Source organism: Camelus ferus, chromosome 13 (assembly GCF_009834535.1).
Source record: "Camelus ferus isolate YT-003-E chromosome 13, BCGSAC_Cfer_1.0, whole genome shotgun sequence".
Lineage (NCBI taxonomy): Eukaryota > Metazoa > Chordata > Mammalia > Artiodactyla > Camelidae > Camelus > Camelus ferus.
The window spans coordinates 13,031,103-13,054,619 of NC_045708.1; the positions used below are offsets into that span (position 1 = coordinate 13,031,103).

Here is a 23,517-nt window from a genome sequence, read left to right on the forward strand (position 1 = left end):
CACAAGAGACCATTAGGGAAAAAGGCAAGGAATGAGGCCAAAAAGTTACTAGTGCACTCCGTTACTTTTTAACACCCAGAGGAGTACTTCAAAGAAAGGAGGAGACAGAAATTCTGATTTAGAAGCAGTCTGGAAAAAGATCATTTCATTCAACACATGAGAAAAACATAAAGGAAAAATTATTAATCTATCCCCATAAACAGCTACAGCTAATCAGTGTCAGAAATGGGGTCCCAAAAAAAGGAGACGTGCATGGAGACAGCAGAATCAGGACAAATTTCCAAACAGATACTGTGCCTTTCAAAATAAACTTCTTCACTAAGTATAAGAGCTAACAATTTTTCTTTCACAATCAGTTACATCCCACAAATAACAATCCAAAGGGGGAGATCCAACAACTTACATGTCTAACAACTTGTATTAATAGTATTAACAGAGAAATTGTGCCTCTAAGATGTCAAGGCATCTAGAATCAATCAGGGTTGTCTCTGCCTCCAGTTGTGGCCTGTCCTTCAAAGGAGCTTTCCTTTCAGCCCCGTTATCTAAGCTGCAACTTACCTTCTCAAACACACACACACACAGTGAGCAGGATGCCAGTGGAAAACCAGACAAAAGCCAGCTTCCTCATTTGGCTTCAGAAAACACAAATCACAGTTACCTCAGGACATAGGATAAATTCTGAAGTCTGCCAAATTAAATTATATCCTTATAAAACAGCCCAGAGGACCCTATTTCTTGAAAATATTCAAAATGTCACAGATATCAAGGATAGCTCCATGTGCTGGGGAGTTACCATAGGCTAAGTGCTGTACATTCACTGTCACACTAAACCTCAGAGCTGTCACGTCACGCGGGGTGTGGTCCATTTCACTGAGGAGGGAAACAGCTCAGAGTGGTTTAAGAAGAGGACCAAAGCCACAAGATTACCAAGTGAGAAAGCCAGGTTTCTCTCTAAAACCTACATTCTTAACTACTATGTTCAACACAGCTGACTTCCCAATCCCTAAACCCAAGGAAACAATTTAAAAAAAAAAAAAAAAAAGCCTGAGCTATATCAAAAGTACTAGCTGTAGCACTATTGTAATAATAAAAAAATCAGAAAAAATCAAATCAAAGGACATGCAGCCATAATGTTGGCAACTATGAACAGCAAGGTAAACATAAAAACACATTCTATATATACATACACACAATAGTAAAATCTGAAAAAGCAGAAAAAGGATGTATCAATGTTCTGGTGATAACCATAACACTATGCCACTATATGGACAGGGACTATAAGGAAACATGGAAAAATTAAAATCATGAATTTGGTGGAAAGATGATACTTAATGTATATTCCTTATCATGTTATTTATACAACACTTTTTAAGTGAGCTTTTGCTTTGTGTCAGTTTTATGTGCCTCAGTTTTTTAGGCCTCAGAGCCATAAGAAACGAGCTAACATTCCTCAGGAACCTAGTTATGGCTACCACTCAGACTTTTACTAGCTCTAAGAAGAACTGACTTTCTAAGTAGTAAAACTGAGCCACAGCACAGCAAAATCCTGGCCTGGCCCACTCCTCGCCAACCTCCGAGTACCTTTTCTCCATTCCTCCTTCACGCTGGCATTCCTGAGGTTTCAGCCTCAGCCTTCCTCTCTCTCGCTATCCCTGATCCATCTAATTGTTTCTCATCACTTCAACAACTGCTTCTTAATGGAGAACTCCCAAAGCATATTATCAATCTTAATTTTTAACTCCTGAATTTCAGGCTCCCATTTCCAACTATTTTCTAAACATTTTCATCCGACTAGAACCTCAAAACTTCATATTTAAAATGGTTTTTTTCAGTAGTAGTAATGGTGACTATTTATTTAAACTAAAAACACTGGTAACATACAAATTGTTTTCCTCATTTGATTGAAAGGGCTGTAAAATTCAACAGTCTGACAAAGGAAACAACAATCACATAGATGATGCCTCTGCTAATCGCCTTCAGCTCACTCCTTCCTTCAAGGAGAGCCTCACACTCGGCTATACAGTTTTCTAGACCACACAGTGACCCCAAGGCTGGCCTACTAAAGGGACTGAGTCATCACACTGACTTGTTTGTTTTTAAAAACAGAGAAAAATGGCAAATTGTGCCTCAGGTACCCAAAGAACCCAAAGGATCATTCTGAGTAAATGTGAAATAGATGACCCATGAGTAAACACCACCTCTGAAGTGACTTCAGGGTAGAAGAATGAGCCACTGAGTACTCAGTATCACTCCTTCTACCTGCAACCCAGCTCTCCTCCCTGACTTCCCTATTTCTATTAAAGACAACAGGAGCCTTCTAGTTTCATTTGAGTTTTAAGGATTTTAAATCTAGGCAGTAACTTAGATTCCCTCCTCTCCTTGACCTTCACCCCATTCAAATAATTTCCCATGATCTGTACAATAGGTCCTTTACCCATACCACGTCTCCCCCCTTTCTCATGATCCCTCACTAATTTAAGTCATCTTTATTTCTTCAGTCCCTATAACAGTACCTGGCACATAGTAAGTATCAATGAATACTTATGAATGAACCTAGATCACCAGAGTAATAGTATTATTAAGTTATTATAGTTTTATATGCAATGTTAAACACACAATATTAAATAATAATTGTTAAAAAACAGATTTTATTAACCTCCCTTAGAAGACACTGTAAGTCAGGCACCTTGGGTAGCGCAGCTCTGTATATTACTCCAAAGAAACAATACCCAAGGTAGGGGAACTCGATAGCAGAGAGGTTACACAGACCATCCTTTTACTTTCTGCCACCATAGCAGTGAAACATGGGGGAAGAATTTAAAATTCCAAGTTTGGAAACAGAATGAAAAAAGAGATTTGAGGATATCTTCTGAATAAAATCAGTAGTTACGGACAGCCAGGTTGCATGTCCACACAAGGTCTGTAACTTATTTTGAAAATGCTAAGAGGGCAACATCATTACAGGACTCTTAAGAATCCTATTCTCCAGAGGAAAATATTCTTCCCCATCACTTGGACAAGCTTAGACAAGAAAGGGCCAAATCTATGAACTTTGGAACTTCCCTCGATAAACTCAGATCTGGGCAAGGAGCTGATGACTGGCAGGACACTGTGAGCCTGTAGTCTGAGAAGGTGCTGCAGGCAGTATACTTACTGAAGCACTTCCTTCTCTTCACCTTAGACTGGTTAACAACTTTCTACTTTAGGTAAGTATAAAAAATTTTATAATTATCTTTTAAACAACAAAAAAAATCTTAAGAATTTCTCAAATAGCGTGGGGTTATGTGAATCAATTTTAACCTCTTAAAATAGTTTGCTGAATTTTTGTCCCTTTGGGGGCAAGTGTAAGCTCTTGAACTGTGTTTTGATTCTGAGCATCCACTGAAACAATCTTAAGAGTGACAAGAAAATTTTCAAAACACTCTTAGGGCAAATTACTGGAGAGCTACCAAATTAAATTCTACTGAGGGCTGGGGCAGGGGGTGGTCACAGTAACTAGAAATCTTCATTTTTAACAAATTCCCCAGGAATCTTTATGTACGCAAAAGATGAGAACCACTAACTCTGACCATGTTAAAAAAGTTATTATCAAAATATGACACTGTTAAATGTTGAGAGAGAACGTGGATCCACATATCCCTGACACACTACTGGTGGAAGTAAAACCTGGTGCAACTACTTTGGAGAGCAGTTTGGCATTATCTGCTTAAGGTCACATACTCTAAAGCCTGTCAATTCTACGCCTACATATATATTCCCAAGAGACTCACTTGTAACAGGGGACATGTATAAGAAAGATCACAGCAACACCCGGAATAGCAATAAAACTTGACACCCAAATGACCATCACTGGGAGAGGGCAGACGAATAAACTGATAGAGTCACAAACACAACAGAATATCATACAGAAATGGAAACAGAAACTACAGAAATATGTAACAATGTAGATGAATTATGGCAATAAAGTACTAAATAATATTAAGTGAAAAAAAGCTGAAAAAATTGCATAGAGCATGAAGTCATTACTAAAAACAAATTTTAAAATTTGAAGTATTCCTTAAATGCAAAAACAAATACATACATGAAACTAATGAAACGAGGAATTTAAGATTTAGGATTCAAAGTATCAGCTACTTCAGTGAGGAAGAAAGCCACAACGTTTAGAAGTCCACAATCAAAATCATAGACTTTATTATGGTGGTGGGTTAGCAAGTAAGAGTGTATGTGAGAGCACCTCTCTCCTGTAATTTGACTGATTCTTTTAAACCACGCATTTTACTTTATATTTCTTAGATTACTGACGTTGAACATTTCCTATCTTTGTTGGCCATTTATATATATAAATATATATATATATTTTTTAATAAAACGCCTTCTTATTTGTTTACTTTTCTAATAGGATAGTCGTCTGTGGTTGTTCTTGTAGTTTTTCCTTTTCTTTAAAGCTTACTAGGTGACTCAGGGATAAAGGACACATTTTCTTTTCCTTGAAATGGTGCTAAGTAAGGCAGAGGGATTTATAAGAAAATCTCTCAACACTCTTGCCAGTGAGGGGATTCCATGACACACTGTTCCTCAGCAGCAGAAATGACTGCAACCTACTGAGTGCAGACGGAGAGAGCTCCTGGCCGAAGCAGTCACAGTGCACACAAACCTGCAGGTTAGGGGACTGAAGGTCAGAAGTCACCAGAGAGTGGTTGAAGTGATAGAGAGCAGCAGCAAACTCTTCATCTGATGAACCTTGAAGACAAGTGGGAGAACCAATTATTGAGCATCTGCTTGACACGTCGCACCACCTTGCAACAGCCAAACTCCACCAGGAAAAATCCGCCAGGCGGGTTTCCTGTCTACTGACCCTTCAGTCCATCTTTGTCCACCTCCTTAATGATACTGGCCAGGGTGGCCATATGGTGCTCTGAAAGAGATACACTCAGATAGTTTCGGATAAAATTGTTTCGAGAGTTCAGCATGGAAGAGGTGATGAAGTTCAAAATGTTGGAAGCCAGACCTAAGAACTAAACAGAAGACAAAAAAGCTCGTATCAGGGTCACAAGCCCAGAGCTCCCACAAATCCTAAATACAAATAGAAAAGCAAAACACACCCATAGGTCTCATGTAATAAACACAATGAATTAAAGAATTAGATTTTAAATCAGCTACAGTGGAACTAAGTTTAATTATGATAGTCTCTCCCATGTGATTCTACCAGTTATAGAAGATGGCATGCTATTTAATAATACAACAGACTTCAAGAAATACTGGACAAACTTCCAAACAGGAAGTCTTCCAAGAGGACTTCCAAATAGACAGACTCATTTCTTTCACTCCTCTAAGGTCCTGTATTTGTCTAGCTCTCAGATATTACTGATATATTCAATTCTGAAGCCAAATTATCATTACACACATTTGGAATTTCCAGGTCTTTACTTCTCTATTAAAATTAAATTATTGTGTGAATGTTTTACATCCACGTACGTGACTAGACTAAGCTGTATGAGAGCAAAGACTCTGCCCGGCTTGCTTACTGATACAGCTCCTGAGGAGCGGCTGACACACAGCACGTCAGTAAGTGCTGGCTGAATGAAGAGTCCGCCATCATTTATGACGTACCAGACCTAAGCTAAGGGCTCTTCACTTCTCCACAACACTCTCAGAGGAGGTACAATCACTCCCATCCAACAGGAGACAAAACTGAGGCTTGGAGAAATTCAGATTCTCGCCCAAAGCCGTAAAGCCAGTGAGTCACAGAAGCAGGACTCAGCCTCACTTTCATCCAACTCCAAAGGCTCAATCAGAAAAACCACCACCAGGAGTACAAGAGGTGTTTTATCAAACATAATCAATACACTTAAGTCCTAAGTAAAAATACCTTTAAACATTAGCTATCCAATGTACAAAATGTTTTTGTTCAAATGATCTGCTTCTCACATCCCTTCTCCCCATTCCTTAACATCCGAAATCCACTTCTTACCAACTCAGGATCTTTGCGGCTAGCCAGAATGTTGCCTTTCTCACCAGGGGCCTGCTTACTCGGGCTCTTAACTCGAGGTGAGCTTTCCAGCGGAGGGGGTGGGGGAGGAGGCGGAGGTGCCACTTTCTCTTTACTGGGGGAGATGGTCTCTTCAAACCATTGCCCCAGAATAGGCTCACTGTCATCATCTGAACAGAGAAAGAGAAAAGTAACAAAAATTACACGTTAAAAAATTTTTTTAGTACATCTGCTTTGTAAAAGTGCCCGAGTCAAAAAGAACATCAGGTATCTAGATTATACTAGTAGTTACACAGTTGCATAAACCTGTCAAATGCACCTAAATATATACGTAAAATGGAAGTATTTTATTGTATGTAAATTATACTTCAATAAAACTGGTATTTTTTTTAAAAAAAGAGCCCAATGAAGGAAGAGAAACCACTGCACAGTATTTTACTGGCAACAAGCCAAACATTTTCAGGAGCAAATTTTTACCTGCCTACCAATTATAAGCCCCAAGGTAAGAACTGTACCTTTTGCAATATCAGACCTTGCTCCCACATACCTGATTATAAAGAATCTGAGATATTTATCTTATTCAATCTCTCAATCTCTCTCCAAATCAAGGCAGGAAGGAATGTTAGTGTCACCACAACAGAACCTGGTGTTTCTTTCTCTATACTTCCCCAAGCCACAAATCTAAGACAACAGCCAAACCTTCGCTGAGAAGTCAGAGCAGCGTTCTCAAAATGGGTCAGCACAAAAAGAAACAGCAACAACTGAGATGTATTTTGATTTGGGAGGGAAAGAAATGAAAAGCAATCTGGGCTTTGCTTCTGGGCAATCTTCAACAGCTCCATTTACTCTTGAAAAACCTGTCATCGTTAAGTGCACGTAAAGTCACGATGCACGCTGGGCAGGCGAAAGAACACGGAGACTAGAAAGCTAAAAGAATCTCCTGGGAAACGTCCTGCTACATACTGCAGCTTGTCCTCTGGGAGAGAGAGGAGAGGCGTCTACCTTGGCTGCTGTCCTCCTCCGTGCTGCTGAAATCATCCTCGTAGTAGGTGTTTGAGTCAGTAGAGGCGCTGGCATCGCTGCTCATGGAGCCCTTCCTCTGACGCTGCAGGACACATGCCTAGGAAAACAGCAAGGTTTCTGTAACTGATGATCACAAGAATGGAGCCATCCCATTTCCTCCCATTTACCACATAAAAAGTTTTCTCTGTGTCCTCTTCTTTTTTCTAAATCCAAGAAGTACCTCTCCTAACAGCTCGCTTCAGGACTCTCATAGTTTTATCTTACAAAAGCACTCCAAAACCAGCAAACTGGACAAGAACTGAAAAAGGAATGCTTCCAGTGTCCTCTATGTTTCTACCTCAGCATGCCAACTGTCACAAATCACCAAGTAGCTGCATGTATCACAATGCTGATAATGAATAACTAATTCAAATGTCTGGAATCATTTCAGAGCTTTTCTCGTTTTCAAATCCTTGACCACAAATATTGAGTTTATAAAGATCACAGTGAACAGTCTTACTCATTTTGACAAAGTTATATAAGATCTCCCACATGTATTTACCTATATACACATATATATTTAACTGAACCACTTTGTTGTACACCTGAAACTAGACTTCAATTTTGAAAAAAAGAAAAAAGATCTTCCAAATTATCAATGGCATGATCCCACCCACCTTTCTGTAGGAAGTTGAGAGTAATGTCAACAGCAGGTTCGTCAGTGGGACAGAGTCAATCAGCCGCTGAATCCTCTGTATGGAGGTGCTCTGAGCCATAATGCTCAGGACTGCAGGCGGACCATCTGCCTCCCAACCCTGAAGGTAATGACATCAAAAGAGAATTAATGTTAACAGCTCAGCAGGAAATAACAACCTGATCTGATGGCTCAAGCTGGCTTGTCCAGAAATGGAGCCAGCAGTCAATGTGCTGACTCCCTGAGTACAATCCCTTACCTTGTGCAGAGCCTCCACTTGCAGGTCTTGAAAGAGAGATGTTAACAGCTTGACAGCATGGTTTGCCAGTATTACTGAGAGCACCCCAAACCCCTGATGCCTACACAAAGGAAAAGGAAAACATAAACCTTAAGATAACTCACAACAAATTACAATCTCGGAAACCATGGATCTTGCCATTTTAGGGTCCTAGACCCATTTCAGAATCTATGAACCTTTCCAGGGGGTGGGGGGTGGCGATCACAAAAACACACAAAATCTGCATATAATTTCAGAAGCTCACAATATCCCTGAAGCCCATCTACAGAATGCTTAAGGATTCACAGGCTTCAGGTTAAGAACTCCAGGACTAGAAGGAACTCTTCTAAATCCATGGAATTTTGGAATTTAAACTGTCAATTCAAAGCTATTGGTTATGTGAAGAAACCAACAAATGTTTGTTGAACTTTTTAAAAGTCATTCTTTTCAGATGAAAAAGGTTAAAAATTAGCGACTTCTACAAAATATCTGGGCACAAACCAAAGAGAATAAAAACAAAGGTTTACATTAAATCTGAGTAAAACTTTCTCTTTCCAAATGACCACATGACAAAGGGTTAGTAAATCTAACATACAACAAACTCATGTAAATCAATAAGAAAAAAGGACAAAGACCAAAGAGAAAACTGAGGCAAAGGATACAGACAGTGTGGAAATGACCAGTCACACTAGTAATCAACAAAATACAAACAGCAATACAGAAACATCTTTCTCCTCCAAGATGAGCAAGCATGAAGACTAGTGATACCCACTGTCAAAAAGGCCCTGGGGAAATGGGCACCTGCACACACTACTGGTAGGAATCCACATCAGAGCAGTTTAGCAAAACATTTCAAGTTTTTAAATGTGTGCCCTTTATCCTAACAATTATACTTCTAGAAATTTACCCTAAGGGGATAACTGAACAAGTTCACAAGGACTTATATTTTAGAAGGTTCATCAAAGCACAGTTTATCAAAACAAGAAATCTGGAGTAACCTAAATAAGTGTTCAATAAATTAGTTAACTATGGTGTATTTACATGGTGGAATACTGTCAGTCATTAAAAACATTTTTAACATTAAAAATCAAATCTACTATCGTGCCACTGTAAAGATGCCTACAATATTTTGTAACAGTGGTCCTATTTTTGTAAACATATTTGTTTAACATATGTGCACAGAAAAATGTCTGGAAGAATGTTTACCAATTTGGGTGGTAGAATTTCAGATGATTTTTTGCCTTTCTTATGGTTTGTAACCTACACAATTGTACATCTATTCCTTTTAAATCTCAAGAAACTACAGCCATTTTTAAAATGTCACTACTACTCCTAAGGACATAGCCTTTGGCATTCTCCCATTTCCCTCTGCAATGCCAGAGTGTGAAGACAGACACTCAAAATTCACAAACCACTGTTCTCTCTGGAACGTGCTTACCTCCTTATTTTGCCTACTGTCTACTGCCTACCATCCCAACGCCTATTTCAGATTTCAGTTCAGTTAACACTTCCTCAGGAAAGCCTGCCTTGATTACTCTAACCAGATCAAACGCCCCTATTGTAATACTCTCTAGATACAATTTGACATATATTTGCATGAATATCAATGTCTTATGTTTCTGGAATGTTATCTATCTTTATTATTCATTAAAGCATTCCAGAACTAACACAGAGTCTGGGACAGAGAAGGTACTGAATAATCTGCTGAGTAAGGTCCAGAATTTGACTTCCTCTTTGAACTCCAGACTCACATACCCAACTGCGTACTCAACGTATAGAGATTTGACAGTCATCTCAAACTCAGCATGGCCCAGATTAAATTCTTTATTTCTTCCCCTTCCTGCCACCCAATCTACTCCTAAACTGCTGTTTCCTATCCCAGTAAATTACACAACCCAGGTGCTCACACCAAAAAATTCTGATGCGTTTTTCACGCTCAACCTCCAAGCCATCAGCAAATCCTGTCAGCTATACCTTCAAAACATATTCTGATTTGACCTCTTCTCCCTGCCTTTACCACCACCAACCCTATTCCAAGTCCCCTTCATCTATTTCTAGTAATTCATTAGCTTCCTAACTGTTCTCTCTCCCTCTTGTCTTACAACCTTGCAGTCCATTCTCCACACAGCAGCTGGGTTCTCACATCACTAATAAATCAGATTATTATCACTCGCCTCTTGAAAACCCTGTAACAGCTACTGATTACAGTTGGCTCTAGGTGATCTGGGCCCTGGCCACCTCTCTGACCTAATTTTTGACCCCTCTCCCTCCTTGATTTCTCTACTCTAGCCACAGTGACCTTGCTGATTCTTAAAAATGCCAATCAAACTTCCACCTCAAAACCTAAACAAATCTACCCCAAATATCCGCACAGCTCACTGTCACTTCATGTGTGTTCTCTGTATCTCGTCTTCAGAGCCCTTTCCTGACCATGCTAACTAAAATAACAGCCCTCGCCACTCTCTAACCCCTTGTTTGGCTTATTTTCCTTCACAACACTCATAAACGATAATCTATTATGAATTTACTAATGTATTTGTTCACTATTGCTCTAGCTAGAAAATAAACTCCATAAAGGTGAGGGGACTGCTTTGATTAGTGCTGTGCCCTCAAGGCCTGCACAGAGCCTAGCAGCACATGGTAGGGACTAAAAAAAGTAAAATAAAATCCAGAAATGACTGGGCCTAGAAAATAAAACTTTGAACAACACAGAAGTCATCTTTCTCACTTCCTTCCTGGCAAGCAAGGCTTTTTGTCCATACTTCATCGAAACAGTAGTGAATGTTTCAGGAAGTAAGCCAGGAGGACCTGTCAGAATCCTCACTTTACAGGTTAAACACCCAAGTGAATAACCAACTCCAAGTCAAATGAGCCTATTCCACAAAATAGAAGCATTTTTTCTGATGTGAACCTCACAGAAGTCCTAAAATACATATTACACAGATATTTTCTTCCTCTCAGAGAGAAGGAAACAAGATCACAGACAATGAGTGATTTACCCCACATCACACAGCTATGACGTAGAGATAGTAAACTATGACCATCATCTTAGTTGTTAAATTCAACTAGCTAGAGGCAAATTCTTCAACTGACATAGAGATGAAAGGAGCTCCCATCAATATAAAATGGCAGGAAAACACAACATGAGCAGCAATCAAGCAGACACATACCCTTTTCCAGGCCCCAGTTTCGGAGAGCCCACTCCCTCTTTTGTACGAGAAAGGATGTCTCTCACTCGAAGTGCGGCCAGCGGATCTTTCTCTTTCCCCTTATCAGCCAAGGCAGTAGGACTGAGGTTCAATATGAGGAAAAGGCTATTTAACAAACACCAGGCACCCAGCAATTGGAAGTTCTGATAGTGCTGTTGAAAAAGGCACAAGAAATAAACATAAACAGATTTTAAAGGCTACACATCTTAGAGACTGATCAGGGGAAGGTATAGCTCATTGGCAGAATGCACGTCTAGCATGCATGAGGTCCTAGGTTCAATCCCCAGTACCTCCATTAAAAGAAATAACTAATTAAAACTGGGGAGGGGTGTGAGTAGAGCACAGTGGTACAACACATGCCTAGCATGCATGAGGTCCTCGATTCAATCCACAGTACATTCATTTAAAAACAAACAAAGGGAGACTATATGTATGTGAGACGGGAACACAGCAGAGATCAGCTTCTTACCTCACCACCAGCCCGGCGGGAACTGCTAATTGCTTGTCCAATCATGTCATAGATTTCAAGCTGTCCAAAATCAAACACACACAAAAATCTGAGCAAGCTGATATAGTTCATTACAAATGCTAAATCCTATCCAAATCAATTTAACCTGAAGAGTTAAGTATCCTCGAAGCCACTTCCAATGATACGACTTCCCTTCATCTTCACATGACGCTCTCTCTCCATTCAGCTCACATGCCACCTTGTCAGAGATGCTCCCCACCCAGTCTAAAGCAGCACACCCAGGACCGCATCAGAGCCCTTCCTATCACATCCGTTCATCCTACCCACTTATCACCAACTGAAACTATCGTATGCCTCCATTAAAAGTACACTGACACAAAGTAAGCCCTCAAATGTATTTGTTGATTTAATGATTCATTTTTCACAAAGTCTATTGCCACCACAAAACTGTAGCACTTTCTGCAGCCAACCAATCTGCCAAAAAACAAACTAAATGCCTACCTCTGAGACCTACTGCCTAAGGGTATGGGGTATGTGGAACACTCCACGTCCTTCCCTCTAACAAGGAAGAAAATGGAACTGGCCACATTCCCTCATCCGAATAACCAAGGCTCCCGCATCCCCAGAGCCGTAGCTTACACATTTCTGGACAATCGTAGCTGCATCACTCTCATAGTCTTCTTCTTTGGAGCTCGTGGACCCTGTCCGCACTTGCTGGGCACTACCCACATGAAGGATGGCCATGCAAGTTGCCACACTCACACCTGAAAAAAAAAAGATGCACACATTCCAAGAAGCTGAAACACAAAAACACAACCCACCCACAAGCAATTTGAGGATTTGATTACTGAAAGTAAACTCCATAAGGGCAAGACAAAATATAGTGTTACCATATGATCCAGCCATCACACTCCTAGGTATTTACCCAAATGAGCTGAAAACTTCCATCCACACAAAAATCTGCACACAAGTATTGTAGCTTTATTCGTAATTGCCAACAAATGGAAGCAATCAAGATGTCCTTTGATAGGTGAATCAGTAAACAAATTGTAGTATATCCATACAAGGACTATCATTCAACAATAAAGAGATGAGCTTCTAAGCCACAAAAGGACACAGAGGAGCCTTAAATGTATACAGTTGGCCCTGCACATCTGCATGCTCCACATCTGGAGATTTGATCCAACTGGTGAAATCTGTGGATGCAGAACCTGCAGATGCTGAGGGCCGACTGTACTACACCATTTTACATAACGGACTCGAGCATTCACGGATTTTGATACCTGCAAGGCATCCTGAAACCCCGTCTCCAAGCAAAAGAAGCCAGTCTGAAAAGGCTACAAACTTTATAGTTGATTCTAACTAGTCACATTCTGGGAAAGGTAACTACGGACACAGTAAAAGATCAGTGGTTTCCAGGGGTTAGGGTTGGGGGTAGGAGAGAGGGATTACTATGTGGAACACTGCGGATTTCAGGGGCAGTGAAAATATTGTGTCTGACACAGTGATGGTTACGTGATACTGTGCGTTTGTCAAAACCCACAGAGCTGTACAACACAAATAAGGAGCCCTAATGTAAACTATGGACATCAGTTAGTAATAATGCTATCAATATCGGTTCATCAATTACAACAAACGTGTCATATTAATGCAATACGTTAATAAGGAAAACTATGTGCAGGGAAGAGAACATATGGGAACTCTGTACCATCTGCTTAATTTTCCTGTAAACCTGAAACTTCTTTAAAAATGGAATCTATTAATTTTAAAATATGTACTAAGATTTTTAAGATGATGGGAAAAAAATCCCCCAATTAGGATTTCTCAGCGACATCAAAGCTAAATCCCTTTCTTTAAATCAAATCCCACAAATGATCAGATTTTAACAACAAACCAAGCATGGGCTCTTTGAACAACTAAGAATTTTTAAGTAATCTTTAATCCTTGTCAATTATGTACACTGAGAGCCTTGTGATATTCAAGAAATTCTGTGAAAATTGAAATTAATAAATCCCAAATCTAAAACTTCAAAAATCAAAGACAGAGAGCTAGGAAATAAATGTGAGAAATAGGCTTGGAGAGCACGCACTGCCACACGTGTCCTGGGCTCTCCCTTCCCACTGTAGCCGCTCTAGCTCTGGCCCCTCACATGTCTTGCCTGAGTGGCTGTAAACTTCTCCTAACAGGTCGTCCAGCCTCCCAAATTCCCCCACACCAATACCCTGCATATTACAGCTTGAATGTGCTTCCTAAAGTATCTCTCAGATCATATCACACTTCAGAGTCTTTAATGGTCTCTATGGCTACAGGATATGGTCCAAATGACTTAAGACTGCCAAGCCCTGTGCAGCTGGGTCCTCCTTCCTTTCCAGGTATACAACACCCACTAACCTCTCTCTCTCTCTCTCTCTCTCTCACACACACACACACACACACACACACAGTATGTTCCCCCAAACTCTAGCATTCTTTAATTCTAGAGTTTTTTAGGTCCTGCTTTTGCCTCTGCCTAGGGATAGCCAAGCTGAAATGCTATCTACCCTCCAAGACACATCAACAGAACTCCTTAGTGACTACTGCCTTCTCCGATTGAAAGTGCCTTTATCTTTATATTCCTATTTGCACAGAGATGTTTAAAATAAAGCTATTCAAAGAAATGATTAACTTCATCAATTTCTTTGTGCTCCAAAGTTCCGGTTTCCAAGACTGTTCAAATCCCTACTCACAAAACCCAGTAAACAGCGGAAATAGTTATACCTCCCAAGACATACCAGGACTATAGCATTTAAAACTAAGGATCAGTAATTGGGTTAAAAAGTCATTGTAACAATAACTTAAAAGAGAGTAAACACCAGCTGTCAGGCCCCACTTCCATGGCAGCATAATTAACAGGAAGAGAGGGGATTTTGAGGGAGCAGGAAGAAAAGACTTTGTATTTATCAATATAAACAGATACCACCTGTTCCATGAAGCCCTCCTCAAACCTACTCCCACAGCAAGACTCAACCTCTCCCTTCTTTGTGTGCCCATCATATTCTACACTTCCCTTACTGCCTTATCACCTTCTGTCTTACATTATACAATACAGTCCTCTCATTCTAGAATGCTCAGATACAGGCTCCTTGAGGGCAGGGATTACATACTGCTTATCTCAATATCCCAAGAGCACTTGGCATTTTGCTTTTTACACAGTAGACACTACGTGCACATACTATGAAACTCAAATATGCACATATGCCAGCAGTTGAACAATAAGGCAATTTACAAGATTCCTACTGAGACCTCATTTCACCTCTATGAGATATAAGATGATCCTTGGGGGAAGGGACTAAGTAAAGGGGGAGAGAGTACTCAGAAGGACCTCATGGTTTCTGGAAAGTATAATCCTGCTTGACTGAGAAAGTGAGATCAGATGTGAATAATTTCGCACCTGCATACAAACAGCTTAGGCTGAGGACTGTCACATCCTGCAGACGAGAAGGATTGAGAGGTTCCAGCACAGGTAGAGAAAGGGTATCCAATGCCATGGTTACATCGATCACCAGTGAATGAAAACTGGAACACAACAGAAGAGAAGATTAACAAAAGTGTCTCTCTGAATGACTTGCTTCTATAATCTAACAGCTAAAGAAAGTCAGCATGCCAGAGAAATGAACTAGCTTCTCTCTTTTTGAGAGCAGCATCAAAATATAAATCATATGCACCCTGGAGCACCTTACCCATTACGAACAGCAGTGGCATCTGCTACTGTTGCAGGCATGATGAAGAAGGAATTGGCTAACACTGCATCTTGAAACCGATTGATGTAGCGGAGGAAATACGGCAGGTTCAAACACACGCGCAGTAGCTTCTCGGAGCCACCTGAATTAATGAAAAGGCTCAACCTTACAAACAGGTTTCTGTCTGCTGCTTGATTCTTTTCCACTCAAGTGGTTTTTCAAAGCAGAGAAACCAGCCTTCTGACAACAATTAAGAGTCTCACCAAGCTCCTGAAGACTAGCCACATTCTGAGCTATGAACACATTCTTGGTTTTGATAGCAGAGGCCTGATCTGTGGATGACTGCTCATCACTTTCTCCTTCCGCCTGAAGAGAAACAAAGGATGTGAAAGGCCAACCAAGATACTATCATCTCTTGAATGATGCCCTCAAGCTCAGAACCAAACCAACGGTCCAAACTCAGCAGCAGCTCCATGGATACTCTTCAGACTCCCCAGTTAATGAGGGTGGAATTCCTCCCTAATGTTGGGGAGGACAAGTTATTTTCCCAAGAGGAGGGGAAAATACATAGTTTTAAAATATGTATATTCTGTAACTAGTATAAAGTGATGTCTTTAACAGGCAAGAGCACATGCTCTGTATATCTGCCTATTTGCAATTGAGAAATGATAGAAGAATGATCATCAAAATATTAATGACTAGACAGAAGACACTGGGTGAGTGTTACAGATTTTGGGTTTGTATTCAACTTTTTTCTTACCACAGGCATGTTTATCATTTTATATTTTAAATATAAAATGTTAGCTATTTTTTCCTAGTATCATCATCTTAAACTCCACAGGATGAGGCCATTTGGCTGAAGTAACTCACTGGAGCCTGTGGACCTACGGGCGATGATGCTACAGTCCTAGGGTTGAAAACTGATGTCAGCTGGTTCACAAAATTCATCTGGACCTCCTTCTGCCTCAGCTCTGGGCTTACTGGTGAGGCCAGCTCTTTCTGATCTTCCACTACAAAAAACAAAAGCAAGAGAAGAGATGAGGGGAGTGCCCCTACACGGCAAAAAAGGAAAAAGCTGGCCAGGGAAGTGGGCACTCTCACCATCTGAGAGCGTCTTCACTGTCTGTGGCAGCTTGGCCGATTTCATCATTGCTGTAAACGTGATAATTTCAGTTCTGTCCAGTCGGCTACAGCCAGTGCAAAGGCCCTTGATGAGGAGAATCAAGTGTTTCTGAAAAGAAAACAAATTCAAATAAGTCTTTTAGAAGAGCCTACTCTTCTGATACTCAGGAACTGCAAATCAGGAAAAAAACACTAAAGCAGAGACCGCAAGCTGTTGGTCCTCAGACCATACTGCTTACAAATTTGTCCTAATGGTCTCACTGTGTTCTTTTTGTTGTTGTTGTCTTAATCTGAAGTTATGGCCAACCTTTTAAAACACAGAAGGTTTAACACACAAATCCAGACTTCCTGTCTCTCTCAATAATTCACAAGGTAGACTCACTTCGAGTCTCCTGAGTGGCAACAATCAGCTAGAGCCAAGTAGTGACTGGCCCCTTTATAGCTAAGTCATGCACCTGCCTCAGCTACCATTGACTCATTTTATGTTACTTGCCTGGCCCCCACAGGCATATAACTGCAATCCTTGAAAAGGCCTCTGCAGCCCTCTGTACCAGAGGTTGGCAAACCATCACCCCAGTTCAGCCCACTGCCTGGTTTTGTAAATGAAGTTGACTAGACCACAGCTATGCTCGTCCATTTATGTATTGTCTGCAGCTGCTTTCACACTACAAAGCAGAGTTTAAAAGGCAGAGACTAGCTGCAACAGGGGCTGGACGGTCAGCAAATCATTTACTATCTGGCCTATTACAGAAAAAGTTTACCAACCCCTGCCCTATGGCATCCCTTCTCCATCATTCCACTAGCCAGTCACAAGGCCGACCTTAAAGTAAGGGCCAGAAAGGGGCCCATCACACTTACCTGGGACACAGCACAAGCCTCATCTGGATTCTCCAGACGTAAGAGAGAAAACTCAATCAGGACTTTACAGGCTGCTGCCACCGACTGAAGCTGGTTCCGGGGAACTGAGAAAGTAATAAGCTTTACTTAACCCCACACTGCTAAACTCACTTCAGCCTCACAGTCCACAAGTCAAAAAAAAAAAAAACCAGTACTGAGCCCCGTAAGACCAACATTCCCAATAGCATTCTATGATAATAATTATCCAGAACCAACAGCCCAACAGGCAACTAAAGGCATCTTGGCATTGATAGCCATCAATTGCTCATAGATCAACTTAAAGATAATTATAATATGAAGTACATCACAGTGAGTACCAAGCACTTCAAATATATTAACCCCCTTAACCCTTAAATCAATTCTATGAGGTAAGTATTACTGTTACCCATTCCTCTCCCTTTTTTTAAAGGATAAGGAAATTAAACCACAGAGGGGTTTAAATGACTTGCCCAAAGTCACATATCTATAGAGTCAAATCCAGGAAGCCTGACTCTGAAGTTCATGCTCTTCTTAACCACTAGAGTATACAACCTCTCCTTTCCCTTTTTGCAACAGGCTTCCTACTCAAAGTTTCCCCAAGCTAAGTGATTCTACACAAGCAGTCAATGACTATGACAAACAGCACTGGACACTGAAAGATTACTCAGCAACCCTGTAACTTCCTTTCACTTCACTTGCTTAGCAAACTATTTAAGTAAACAAATAATTAGAATTCTTCAGAACTATGAGTTAGGATGTTTTTTAAAAAGTGAAAATGCAAAATTTCAGAAATAGTGGAAAGTAAGGGCTTGGTCACTTTGGGGACAGAAAAGTTTAAAAGATGGGGAACTGAAGTTGAAATTCCTTCACATAGCAGAGAACACGAAAGAAAAATTTAATTTCTCACCAAAACCAAATCAAGAATAGAGCCTTGGGTAGTGGCTGCTAACCCCAGGTCAGTATCCACCTAATCCCCCAACTCCCACTCCCTGAAATTAGCACAGTAGTAGTCACGTGTGTGAAGGCAATAAAATGCTTTCGATTTAAAAGGCAAGGTTAACTTAATGGGTTATGAAATAGATGTCCAAATCAAACAGTTTTTAAATCCTTTCTGCTTGGCCTAGGTAAAGGAACGTCAAGCTCCTTATCAGATAGACAGTTGTCTCCACTCTTGGATGAACCTGAAACAGACTTCATTAACAACTTGTTCAGACACCCTAACAAGAGGATACACAATACCCCCATTCACAAGCCCTTATAAGCGAGTAACAAGAGAGGAATACTTACTAAGGCTACAAACTGTTGTAATATAGTGCGTGGAAAGTGCAACGAAAGATGAGTAGAATGGCTCGTACTGCTTCTCATGGTGCAGGATTTCTGATTCACTGCAAAGAAAATAATTCAGCCAACATTCACTTAGTGCTTACTATATGCCAGATACCCTACCTCTTAATAGGCATTACCTTACTTAACCCCTGCAGCAATCCTGCTTGGTAGGCACTGCTATCACCCCTAAATTCAAGCTGAGAAAGTGAAGCTTAGAGAATGAAAAGTAAGTGCCTTGATCAAGGTATCAGGCTTAGTTAAGTGGCAATGGTTAACAAACAAGAGAACCAAACTCACTTAGAATTAATGTCAAGTTAAAAAAACAACAGGATACCACTCTGTCCTATATTACAGATTGGCAAAGACCAAAAGCTAATTATGCCACGTGCTGGCCAAAAGCAGGTAGAGCAGAGCATTCAAAACACTGTTAGCGGAACACAGACTATAGCAACCCATTCTGAAAACCAAAGAAGGCCAGTTCATAATGCAACAACATTAGAAAAATCAACAACTCAAGGGAAGAGATCATCTGATGGGTCTAGAACCCAAAATTTAGGTACCAGAGTTCTCCATTTCTTTCCCAACTCCCACAGGATACAACTAGACCATAGCAAAATGATTTTTAACCACATCCCTTATCCTTAGCTAAGGAAATGTCCTCTTCAGTGAAAATCTGGAGCCCAACTAGGTTTAAAAGCTGGATACATTTATATTATTCTATTAAGTCAGATGCTAGTCAGCAATCCAAGAAACGAGAAGGCAAAGAAAACACTAAAATGTACCTTATTAAATGGAAAGAGGAGAGCAATGTAGCTAAATGGTTTCCTCAGTAAGTTAATTCTCCACCAAGAACTATCACCCAAGGAAGGGAAATGTAAACAGTCAGGACTCTGTCCACTTGCCAAATCAACACAGGAGCCAAAAAACACAAGTTCAACATTTGGAAGGTGCCAATCTTAAGTGCTGAATCACCTCAAACAGCAGCACTTAAAAGCCTGGCATTGCCAACTCTCTGCTATTTGGGGATTTATCAAGGATAAACAGGTATTTATCAAAGATCAGTTCCTTATCTTGGAATAACTCCCTCAACAAGAAAAAAAATATTTAGGCAGCACCTTCGTATTTATTTATTTATTTATTTATGTGCAAGGACATTCCTGTCCACCAATTATCATTTCTCCCTATTTGTCAAATGGACAAGAAGAAGGAAATAAAAACCCTTACAGAGCAAGCAGTACTCAAAGTTTCCGGGGGCCACCACATTGGTAAGGGTCACATCCATTCAGCAGAGAACTCCCTGCCCCACCGCTTCTATCTCGTATGCATGGTTGTTCCTTCATTCCCACCCTTACACTTTAGTATTCATTGCTCTAAAGTTTCCCTACTCTGTAATTTGATAGATTTTTACTACATATTCACCTTCTCTGCTTTACTTCAAAACTTTAGAGCTGCTTACTCCCATGTTTTTCAGCTGAACAGGTTTACCAAAACTAAGAGAAAAACTGCCCATCCAAAAGATGAACTTATTCCCATCCAGATAACAAAATATTTGTAAAATATAGGACTAAACTCATTTAATTGCCTGGTTCAATGTTGCCACACTGTGATTTAACAAACTCTACTTCCTATCCTAGAAATACATTAACCACCTTATTCCAACCAAGAAACAAGGAGAACGCCTTTTGGGGAAAGATACAGATTGGTAATAGAAAAAAATGGAGCAGTCTTGAGCTCCACTTACCATCTGCTTACGGCAACAAAGGATAAACCTGGGGAAATTAGTTTTAAAAAGATGTGTAGGAGAGAGTAGACAGGTGGACATGTGGCTCAAAGGACAATGTCCTATCTCTTGATTCTAAAGAAACAAGTGTGTGTATGAGTAACCTGATGAAGGTGTGCTACCTTGCTTCCTTACACCACCCTCGTTCCCCAAGAACATGACAGACACCAAGACACCAGAGGATGCAAAGAAATGGAACAAGGGAACAAAGGGCAAGATGTTAGGTAAAAAGAGGAAGAATGAAGAAGCTGACGGCAAATACAACACAGAGGAAGAAAAATAAGGAGACTTAAAGGAAAAAAAAAAATCTCACCCCTGGGCAGTCAAGCTATTTTCCTCAAATAACTGCTTATCCTAACAAACTCTGCAACAAAAGGATCACAGAGCCTGAAACACTGCTGAAAAGACAAGGAATCTGAAGCGTTCACAGTCCATACAAAATAAACGCAAGGCAGAGCAGAAAGGGCAACAACAGCTAAGCAGCCAGGTCAGAGAAATCCAATTTGACATGTAACTGAAAAAGAACTGGCAAGGGTCTAGAAATATCTAGGCTTTTTAGGAAGAGGCAGAAATCTGAGAGGGCAAAATAAAAGATGAAGGATTCACTTCCCTTCTCCCTCTTAGATAACATACTACTCATATCTTTTCTGTAAACTGTGGAAACTCCACAAAGCCCTTTCCCCTTATCAGAATCATAAACTCCCGAGTACAGAATCCATCATGCTTGTTTCAAGACACTTGCAATCATGAAACCTGTAAGCATAATGAATACATTATATTCATTTGAAAAATACATACTTATTGAACATCTGCTGTGTCACAGGGTATTTAATACACGTTAACTAAAGAACTGAGAGTTTTCACATACATCCCTCACAGTCTTGACAAACCTGTGTGGAATGTGACACTAAGACATGGAAACATTACCCAATCTCACAACTACACTCATCATTTGGTGGCTGGGTTTTTTTTTGTTTTTGTTTTTTTTCCCTGTAGGTCAATCACAGACTTACGTCCTACAGCAAAAAAACTCAACCAGTCATGGCATTGGTACATCCCTCTTTCCCTTTCAAGGTTTTTAGGAAATGACTCGATTTTTAATGGGGAAGTTGCAACAGCTTCTGTCTTCCCAAGCAGGTCTCTCAGGCCTAATTTTATCAAACAGCTGGGAGGCAGAGACTCAAGGAGGCTTATCATTAAGAAAGCCAGGACAGACTGGGAAGGACTGGCTTGGGAAACACACTTTTTTTTTTTTTAAATCTACAAAGACTCAGTCAAATTGTTCAGTGACAACCACATTCACCAACATATGTTGCACAGTTAAAAAAGGAATTCTATATTGGATGGTATATAAGGCTACATTCAGCAATTATACTAATTAAGCTCACATACGGCATGTGCTCCATTAAGCTAATTCGAGCTTCATTTCTGGTCTAGAAAAATAATGGTGTTTAAAAGATTTCCAGTCTTTACTACTAAAAGACATGCTAGCAACAGGTAGTAGAAATGAAGTTACCTTTAAGTAAACTGAGATATCTTCTTCTCTTAAAAATCTAATGACACTTTTGAGAGTACGCTTCCCAGTTTACCCATGTTAATCTATCCCTCCTTTGTTTCAATTTGGTTATAAAGTCAAACTTAACAAACAGGGTCTGGATTTAGGAATTATCTACCTTTTATTCAAACCCAAAGGTCAATTTCAAGTGTAAAAGTATGAAAAAACAGACAGAAAGTAGACTAGAATGGTGGAGTACTGAGAGAGGAGGGCACGTGGCATAGTCTCCTAAAGTCAAAAAGGGAGGAATTCAATGGACGAGCAGGCCACTGGATAGGGAGTAAGAGTTGGCATGATGAAGCCAGGGCATGAAAAAGGGAAGCAGAGGGTAGCAGACTGCAACAGAAAAATAGGTCCCTGGAGGCAAGGAAGAAAAACCTTAGAAGCATAACAACAGAAAGAAACACAGGAACCACAGGAGATGGGAGCAGCCATCACAGAGTTAAAGTAACAGCCTAGGCACCTAAACCTTTATTAACTACAAAACGAAGTGAACTATAGCATCTGCGTAGTGCTGGCTCTAACCTGGTCCTGTACTCAGTGGCCATAACTTAATGTTCAAGAAATAATTCCACAATTCTGCCACCCTTATTTCATTTTTTTTTTGAAAGGCAAATAAAATTTCTGAGAAACAGAATACTGGTAGTAGGGTATGGATTTCTGCACTCCAAACCAGGGGCTGGCAAACTACAGACTGCAGGTCAAATCTAGCCAGTCATCTATCTTCGTACCGCCCATATTTAAGGATGGTTGTTACATTTGTTTTTATGGCTAAAAAAAAAAAGAAAAAGAAGTATATTTTGTAACATGTAAACTCACATTTCAGTGCCCGTAAAAAGAATTCTGGAACACAGCCACGCCCATTCATTTAGTAGCGTATGTGGCTGCTTCCCCCTACAAGGGCTGAGCTGATGCATGCACACGACCCTGTACAGCCCGCAAATACTTACTCTCTCACCCTTTACAGAAAAAGTGTTCCAACTTCTGCTCTACACCAAACTGAACACTTGACATGTTTAGCTGTTTTAACTGTAAAAATCTTGTAAGCCAGGTATTTCTTCTGGAAATGTCTTCTGGAAATTACAGAACCATGTCACAGCAAACCATAAACAGTCCCATGAGTAAGAGTGTGAAGATATGTTATTGAGGGAGGGAGAGCGGAGGGAAGAGAAAGAGAGGAAGGGAATATGGTTTCTGGGGGAAAGTGATCTCTCAGACAATAAGTGCAACCTTAATAAGATCATACTGCTATCAGAGAGCCTGAAGAGGACATGTAACAGGATTCCAAAGCTGACTAAGCCGCAAAAACCACAACACAGACTTCAAGGATCTTGCCTTCCAATAAAAGTGCACTGGATGGATCTAGAGATGATCATACTAAGTGAAGTAAGTCAGACAGAGAAAGATAAACATTATACAATATAACTTACATGCAGAACCTTAAAAAAAATAAGATAAAAATACACTTATTTACAAAACAGTGAGAAACAGACTCACTG

At 40.2% G+C, this 23,517-nt stretch overlaps 1 protein-coding gene and 1 long non-coding RNA gene across 9 annotated transcripts in view; one reads left to right on the top strand and one right to left on the bottom strand.

Annotated features, from left to right (window-relative positions):
• UBR4 (ubiquitin protein ligase E3 component n-recognin 4) overlaps positions 1-23,517 on the bottom strand; it is a 122,407-nt gene that overhangs the window by 96,691 nt on the left and 2,199 nt on the right. For 7 of the 8 annotated variants that reach the window (XM_032495313.1, XM_014562225.2, XM_032495310.1 and 4 more), the window contains exons 2-17: positions 18,645-18,742; positions 17,340-17,443; positions 16,461-16,590; positions 16,230-16,369; positions 15,623-15,725; positions 15,360-15,501; positions 15,071-15,195; positions 12,280-12,404; positions 11,641-11,700; positions 11,133-11,323; positions 7,945-8,044; positions 7,669-7,806; positions 6,992-7,109; positions 5,972-6,159; positions 4,856-5,015; positions 4,655-4,740 (exon numbers count right to left, since the gene is read on the bottom strand). In XM_032495313.1, coding sequence (XP_032351204.1) covers positions 4,655-4,740; positions 4,856-5,015; positions 5,972-6,159; positions 6,992-7,109; positions 7,669-7,806; positions 7,945-8,044; positions 11,133-11,323; positions 11,641-11,700; positions 12,280-12,404; positions 15,071-15,195; positions 15,360-15,501; positions 15,623-15,725; positions 16,230-16,369; positions 16,461-16,590; positions 17,340-17,443; positions 18,645-18,742 — 2,008 coding nt within the window. The remainder of the gene's footprint in view (positions 1-4,654; positions 4,741-4,855; positions 5,016-5,971; positions 6,160-6,991; positions 7,110-7,668; positions 7,807-7,944; positions 8,045-11,132; positions 11,324-11,640; positions 11,701-12,279; positions 12,405-15,070; positions 15,196-15,359; positions 15,502-15,622; positions 15,726-16,229; positions 16,370-16,460; positions 16,591-17,339; positions 17,444-18,644; positions 18,743-23,517) is intronic. The other variant, XM_032495312.1, reaches the window with a different exon arrangement.
• Positions 19-13,332, top strand: LOC116668274. The gene is made up of 3 exons (XR_004325373.1): positions 19-943; positions 3,619-3,623; positions 13,322-13,332. It is a non-coding gene; the product is annotated as an uncharacterized LOC116668274 (long non-coding RNA).